This window comes from Onychostruthus taczanowskii, unplaced genomic scaffold (assembly GCF_017590055.1).
Source record: "Onychostruthus taczanowskii isolate IOZ18803 unplaced genomic scaffold, ASM1759005v1 scaffold206, whole genome shotgun sequence".
NCBI lineage: Eukaryota > Metazoa > Chordata > Aves > Passeriformes > Passeridae > Onychostruthus > Onychostruthus taczanowskii.
In genome coordinates this window covers 337836-345173 of record NW_024499307.1, presented here as the reverse complement: position 1 = coordinate 345173, position 7338 = coordinate 337836, and the positions used below count along the sequence as shown (strand labels likewise).

The window sequence follows — 7338 nt, the reverse complement described above, 5'->3', positions numbered from 1 at the left end:
GGAAAAGGGAGAATTCCAGGGAAAATCTGGGAAATCCGCCCGGGGTCGTTCGGGAGGGTGAAGGGGGGAAAAAAAAACCTTAAAAAGGCAAAAATCGCCCCCAAAAAAAACCAATAAAGGCGGGACAAAGTCAAAGGTGTTTGAATAAACCCGAATTTGGGGCGTTTCGCTCCCGTTTCGCTCCCACTCCTTGGGATTACTCGGTTATTTCATTTATTGATCCGAAAATTCCGGTTTTAATCCTATTTTTCCCCCTTTTAGGGGAATTTAAAAACCACAAATAAGGGAAATTCAGATTGAAAAATGCTCCCAAACCTCAAATTTGGGAGGAGCGATGACATTTCCCGCCCAGCCTGGATTAATAATTCCGGTTTTAATCCGGTTTTTTTTCTCCCCTCCACAATTTATGGAACCAAAAAAGAAGGACAAAAAGGGGGCAAAATCAGGAATTTGGGAATTTTCTCTGGCAGTGAAATAAGGGATCCCAAATTCGAATTTGGGAGCAGCAAAATTTCACTCCCAGCCCCGGATAATGATTCGGTTTAGCCGCGAAATTTCATTTTCAATCCCATTTTTTCCTCCAAATATGAAATAAAAAATAGGGGGAAAACTGATAAAAAGCGGGGGGGAAAATGGGGGAAAACAGGGAGAAAAATGGGAGGGGGGAAAGAATAAAAAAATTATAAGAGGGATAAAAAATGGGGAAAATTATTCAAAAAGGCGGGGAAAGGATGGAAAAGGGGGAAATTATTGAAAAAGGGGGGAATGTGGAAAAAAAGGGGAAAAAACGAAAAAGGGGGGAAGGAAGATAAAAGGGGAAATGGAGGAGAAAAAAAGGGGGAAAAGGTGGGGAATGGGGAAAATCAATTTTTAAAAGGGGTAAAAAAGAGATAAAAATAGAGGAAAAAAGATGGGAAAATGGGGAAAATGAGGATAAAAGGGTAAAAAAGGAGGAAAGAAGGGGAAAATGAGAATAATAGGGGAAAAGGAGGAAAAAAGGGGAAAATGAGAATAATAGGGGGAAAAGGAGGATAAAAAGGGGGAAAATGAGAATAAAAGTGTTTAAAAGGAGGAAAAAAGGGGAAAATGAGAATAAAATGGGGAAAAGGAGGAAAAAAGGGGGAAAATGAGAATAAAAGGGTTTAAAAGGAGGAAAAAAAGGGGGAAAATGAGAATAAAAGGGTTTAAAAGGAGGAAAAAAGGGGGAAAATTAGACTAATAGAGGGGAAAAGGAGGAAAAAAAGGGGGAAAATGAGAATAAAAGGGGGAAAAGGAGAAATAAAAGGGTAAAAAGGAGGAAAAAAGGGGAAAATGAGACTAATAGAGGAAAAAAGGAGGAAAAAAAGGGGAAAATTTGGGAAAAAAATGTGTGAAAATTAGAAAAAAAATGAAAATAGCATTTTAAACCCCGCCCCCCCCCCAAAAAAAAAACCAACCCTCCAGCAAGAACCAAAATAAAACCCACAAGGCAGGTAGCTCCCGCTGCGCGAGCCTCTCCGTCCCAAACTCCATAAAAGCGAATGGCCGTCGTAAACATCGCGATTTATCGTCTGCCATAAAAACCAAAAAAAAACCTAAAAAAAACCTAAAAAAAAAAAAAAAGCGTTCCCGGGGCCGCCTCAGCCTCAGTCCTTGCTCTCGTCCTTCTCCTCGTCGTCCTTCTCCTCTTCCTCGTTGCCTTCCTCGTCGGCCTTGTCGCCGTCGGCGCGGGCGGCGCCGGGCAGTTTGTCCTTGTTGTTCTCCTTCTTCCACTTCATGCGGCGGTTCTGGAACCAGATCTTGACCTGGCGCTCGCTGAGCCCCAGCGCGTGCGAGACCTCGATGCGCCGCTTGCGCGTCAGGTACGGGTTGAACAGGAACTCCTTCTCCAGCTCCAGCGTCTGGTAGCGGCTGTACGTCTGGCGGCCGCTGCGCCGCCCCGGGGCTGCGGGAAAACGGGGGATAGAGGGGTTTTTGGGGGGTTTGGTTCTTTCTTTCTTCTTTCATCCTTTTCCTCTTTATTTCCTTTTTTCTCTTCTTTTTTCACTCTTTTTCTCCTTTTTCCCCTCTTTTCTCCTCATTCTTTCTCTTTCCCTCCCCATTTTCCCTTTTTCTTTCCCTTTCCCCCTCTTTTTTCCCTTCTATTTCCAATTTCCCCTCTTTTTTCACTTTTCCCCTCATTTTTCTTCTCTCCCCCCTTTTATTCCCTCTTTTTCTTTCTTTTTTTTCCCCTTTTTCTTCCCTTTTCCCCAATTTCTTTCCCGTTTCCCCAATTTCTTTCCCTTTCCCCCCTTTCTTTCTTTTTCCCCCTTTTCTTTCTTTTCCCCCCTTTTTTTCCCTTTTCCCATTTTCCCCCCATTCTTCCTCTCCCCCTTACCCCTTTCCCCAAAATTCTCTTTCCATTTTCCACACATTCACCCCAAAACGCAGCCAGGGAGGGGGCGGGGAGCTCCTTTTTGCCCAAATTCCTCAAAAATCTCCATTTTCCCCCTCAAAACCACCCGAGACCCGAGGATTTTCCTCCTCGCCAGCAAAACCAACTCGGGAGGGGAAACACGGACAGAAAAGGGCAAAAAACCTCAAAAAAAATCAAAATAAATCAGGAAAAAATGAAAATCAAAGCGGCCGAGGCTGCAGCGCCCGCGCTCCCTCCGGCGCTAATGAGAAAATCAATTTATTTTGGGGGAAAAAAGCGCAGATCCGGCTGCGCTCCCGGCTGCTCACAGCTCGCGTGAATAAATAAATGCAATAAATTAAATAAATGAGGATTTTCCTCCGGCGCAGCCCCCGGGCCGCGTCCGCCGCCAGCGGCCACAATTCCTCTCTTTTTTCCCCGTTTTTTGGGTTATTTTGGGCGCTTTGGATTGTTCGGTTTTCGCCCTAAAACGCCTCACGTGGTTTGAGTTACCCGCAGCTGAAATTTGAATTATTTCCCTCCTTTTCCCCTCGTTTTCCGGGCTTTGTTTTATTGATTTCTTTTGAATTTCCCACTCTTTTTAAATTTTATTTTTAATTTAATTTTTAACCCCAGCCCCACAGCCCCGGGCTGAGTTTTTTTAATTTCAATTGTTCAGGTTTGGTTTTTTTTAATTTCAATTTTTCAGGCTGAGGGTTTTTTTTTATTTCAATTTTTCAGGCTGATTTTTTTTTTAATTTCAATTTTTCACGCTGATTTTTTTTTTTAATTTCAATTTTTTTCCAGCTGCAACTTTTTCCCCCGGAGGCGTGATGAAACAATAACGGCACAAATACGAAATAACAGCGGAATAAATAGAAATAACCACAAAAATCATGTTAAAAAATTAACTGTACATCTACACAAACACCAGGAAATCCTCCGGAGCAGGTCCCAGCTCTCCGGCCGTTAAAAAAGGGCATTTTTGACATTTTTGACATTTTTAAGAGCGCTGCTCTTATCAACACTCCAACGACCTCGTGGGAGCCGTGTCTTCCTGCCATAAAAAAAGCCCTAAAAAAAATCCCAAGTTTTGCTTTTAGCGCCATTTCTGCTTTTTTTTTATTTTTTATTTTTTTTTCCAGGGAATCCCCTCCATTTGTTTTGTCCAAAAATTTAAAAACATAAAAATGGACGGAGGGTTCGAGCTGCGGTTGCTGTCGCCATTATTTAACAATAAATATGAAAATAAATATATTTATGAGGAATTGGGGGTGGGCGTGCTGGAGAGAGGTCGGGGATTGGGGGAGAAGTCTGAATTTGGGGAGAAGAGGCCGGAAATTTGGGATAAAATCTCGGGATTTTGGGATAGGAGGCCAGAATTTCAGGAATTTTGAGTAGAAGGTCGGAATTTGGGGATAAAAGTCCGAGTTTTAGGACACGAGGCCGGATTTTTGCCATGAAAAGTTCAAATTTTGAGAGAAGAGGCCGGAATTTCGAGATGGAAGGTGGGGATTTTGAGTTCAAAGGCCGGGATTTGGGGATGAAACCCCTGGATTTTGGGATAAGAGGCCTGAATTTGGGGCTAAAAGGTGGGAATTCTGCTCAGTGCGCGGCGTTCCGACATCTCCACGCGCACGCAGACACTCACCGAGACACAAACACGCCCAAAACGCCCCAAAATCTCCCAATCCTCACCGAAACCCACCCAAGCAACCCAAAACCGACCCAAACAACCCAAAATGACCCAAAGGGCGCAATTCCGACCCAAAGAGCCCCAAAACCGACCCAAAGAGCCCCAAAACCGACCCAAAGAGCCCCAAAACCGACCCAAAGAGCCCCAAAACCGACCCAAAGAGCCGCAAAACCGACCCAAAGAGCCCCAAAACCGACCCAAAGAGCCGCAAAACCGACCCAAAGAGCCCCAAAACCGACCCAAAGAGCCGCAAAACCGACCCAAAGAGCCCCAAAACCGACCCAAAGAGCCCCAAAACCGCCCCAAAGAGCCCCAAAACCAACCCAAAGCCAACCCAAACAAGCCCAGCTCCTTTTCTTCTCCTTCCCCCTCCCCTCCTTTCTCTTCCTTTTCCCCTCCTTTTTTGCCTCTTTTTGCTCTTTTTTCCCTCTTTCCTCCTCTTTTTCCCCAATTCCTCGCCGGTTTCGTCTCTCCTCCCTCCGTCGCCTCTCGCAGCGCCCAAGTGACCCAAACCCGACCCAAAAAGAGCCCAAATCCAACCCAAACGCCAAAACCACCCCAAACCCGACCCAAAAAGAGCCCAAATCCAACCCAAACAACAAAACCACCCCAAAGCCACCCAAAAAGAGCCAAAGTCCAACCCAAACAACAAAATCACCCCAAAGCCAACCCAAAAAGAGCCCAAATCCACCCTAAACGCCAAAACCACCCCAAACCCACCCAAAAAGAGCCCAAACGCCAAACCCAACCCAAAAAGAGCCCAAATTCACCCTAAACACCAAACCCACCCCAAACCCAACCCAAAAAGAGCCCAAACCCAACCCAAACACCAAAATCACCCCAAACCCAACCCAAAAAGAGCCCAAATCCAACCCAAACACCAAAATCACCCCAAACCCAACCCAAAAAGAGCCCAAATCCAACCCAAACACCAAAATCACCCCAAACCCAACCCAAAAAGAGCCCAAACCCAACCCAAACAGCAAACCCAACCCGACCAACGCCGAAGTCAACCCAAAGAGCCCCAAACCCGCCCCAAACGCCACCAAAACAAAGGAGAGCCTTAAAAACAGACCCAAACCAAGAAAAACAGGAGCGACCCAAGCCCCCCGTCCACAAAAGGAAAAACCCCCCAGAATGCCCCCAAAAAACCCTAAAACTTCCTCCCTGAAAATCTAAAAAACCCTAAAAACCACGGAACACCCTAAAACCCCAACAATTGCCTAAAAAAACCCAACAAAATCCGTCTTAAAAATAAATAAATAAATCCCCCCAGACCCAAAACCAACTCGAATAAATCCCCGGAAAATAAGTCAAGAAATAAATCAAAGAACAGACTTAAAAACCAAAAGAACACCCCAAAAAATACCCCCAAAAATCTCAAAAAACTACACTTAAAAACCAAATAAAAACAACATTAATACCCCCGAGAAACCCCTCAAAAATAAACAACACCCTTAGAAACCAAAAAAACACCTAAAAAACCCTCAAAAATTAACAACAACAACAACAAAAAAGAATAAAAAAACCAAAACAGCCGCAGAACCCAAACCATCACCAAAAAAGACCCATCAAAAAAGTAACAAAAAAGTACCCTCGGAAACCAAAGACCCCAGCAAAACAAAACCCTAGTAGACCTTCAAAAAAACCCCCAAAAATTCCCTCAAAAAACCAACAAAACCATACCCTCGGAACCCAAACCCCCCACCAAAAAAACCCTTAAAAAAACCCCCAAAAATTCCCTCAAAAAACCAACAAAACCATACCCTCGGAAACCAAAGACACCAGCAAAATAAAACCCTAGTAGACCTCCAAAAAAACCCCCAAAAAAACCCAAAAAAAAAACCCCAAAAAAAACCCATCAAAAAAACAACAAAAACATACCTTTGGAAACCAAAAACACCACCAAAAAAAACCAAAAAAAACTCCAAAAAAATGCCTCAAAAAAACCAACAAAACCATACCCTCGGAAACCAAAACCACCACCAAAAAAACCCTTAAAAAAACCCCCAAAAATTCCCTCAAAAAACCAACAAAACCATACCCTCGGAAACCGAAACCACCACCAAAACAGCCTTTAAAAAACCAAAAAAAATCCCTAAAAACCCCAAAAAAAAAATCAAAAAATCCCTCAAAAAAACCGACAAAACCATCCCCTCGGAAACCGAAACCACCACCAAAACAGCCTTTAAAAAACCAAAAAAAATCCCTAAAAACCCCAAAAAAAAAATCAAAAAATCCCTCAAAAAAACCAACAAAACCATACCCTCGGAAACCAAAACCGCCCCCAAAAACACCCTTAAAAAAACCCAAAAAAATCCCTCAAAAAACCAACAAACCCATCCCCTCGGAAACCAAAACCACCACCAGCATCCACGGGAACATCAGGCTGGGCGAGGAGCTCTGGCCGAGGTGCCCCCCCTGCCCCTCGGCCCCTCCGCCGCCTCCTCCTCCTCCTCCTCCTCCTCCTCCTCCTCCCGCGGCCGCTTTGCAGTCCGCGTAGGGCACCGCGGGCGCGTCCTGCTGCGCGCCGTAGAGCGCCTGCCGCGGCAGCGCCTCGTAGCCGTAAAACTTGGAGGCGTCGCCGTGGCAAGCCAGGGCGCACGGGGCGTTCTGCTGGTAGCCCGAGGCCGCGTTGGAGATGCCCGAGGCGCCGTGGTGGAAGAAGTCCTGGACGTGGTGCGAGGGGTGCTGGAAGGTCGGCGCGGCGGCCGCGGGGCCGTAGAGCACCGCGGGGCTGCGCGCCACGCTCTGCGGGAAGCGGCAGTCGTAGTAGGTGGGCTCCAGGGACTCGCCGCCTTTGTACTTGGAGAACAGGGGGTTCACGAAGTAGGAACTCATGACCCTCGCATGCAAAAAGGGTGCGGGGAGAGAGGGGGGGAAGGGGTTAAAAGGGGTGAGGGGGGGGTGAGGGGGGGTGAGGGGGAGATTAGGGTTGGTTTTGGGGGAGATTAGGGTTGGTTTTGGGGGAAAATGAGGGTTGGTTCTGGGAGGATTGAGGATTTATCCCGGGGAAAAAATGAGGTTGATCCGGGGAAAATTAGGGTTGGTTCCGGGGGAAAAATGACGGTTGGTTCGGGGGAGAAATGAGGTTGATCCGGGGGAAAATTAGGGTTGGATCAGGGGAAAAAATGAGGGTTGGTTCTGGGGAAAATTAGGGTTGGATCGGGGGGAAAAATGAGCGTTGGTTCCGGGAAGATTGAGGGTTTATCCCGGGGAAAAAATGGGGTTGATCCGGGGAAAATTAGGGTTGGATCGGGGGGAAAAT

The 7338-nt window shown here is 46.0% G+C and overlaps 1 protein-coding gene across 2 annotated transcripts; it reads right to left on the bottom strand.

The window, feature by feature from the left end:
• Nucleotides 1-1625: 1625 nt before the first annotated feature.
• HOXC8 (homeobox C8) lies at nucleotides 1626-6911 on the bottom strand. Of its 2 annotated transcripts, none has more exons than XM_041403908.1 (2): nucleotides 6440-6911; nucleotides 1626-1933 (listed from the first exon to the last, which is right to left on the bottom strand). In XM_041403908.1, the coding sequence occupies exons 1-2, from the start codon at nucleotides 6909-6911 to the stop codon at nucleotides 1626-1628; spliced, it is 780 nt and encodes a 259-aa protein (XP_041259842.1). The 2 variants fall into 2 exon arrangements, with proteins under 2 accessions (XP_041259842.1, XP_041259841.1); XM_041403907.1 differs by having other exon boundaries at nucleotides 1626-1937; nucleotides 6441-6911.
• Between the last annotated feature and the right edge of the window lie 427 nt (nucleotides 6912-7338).

Excerpts from the sequence above, each read along its gene's own strand:
- HOXC8 (XM_041403907.1), bottom strand. The coding sequence starts at position 6,911 with ATGAGTTCCTACTTCGTGAACCCCCTGTTCTCCAAGTACAAAGGCGGC. Across the intron at positions 1,938-6,440 it reads GCCTGATGTTCCCGTGGATG|CGTTTTCCCGCAGCCCCGGG; the intron begins CTGGTGGTGGTT and ends CCCTCTATCCCC.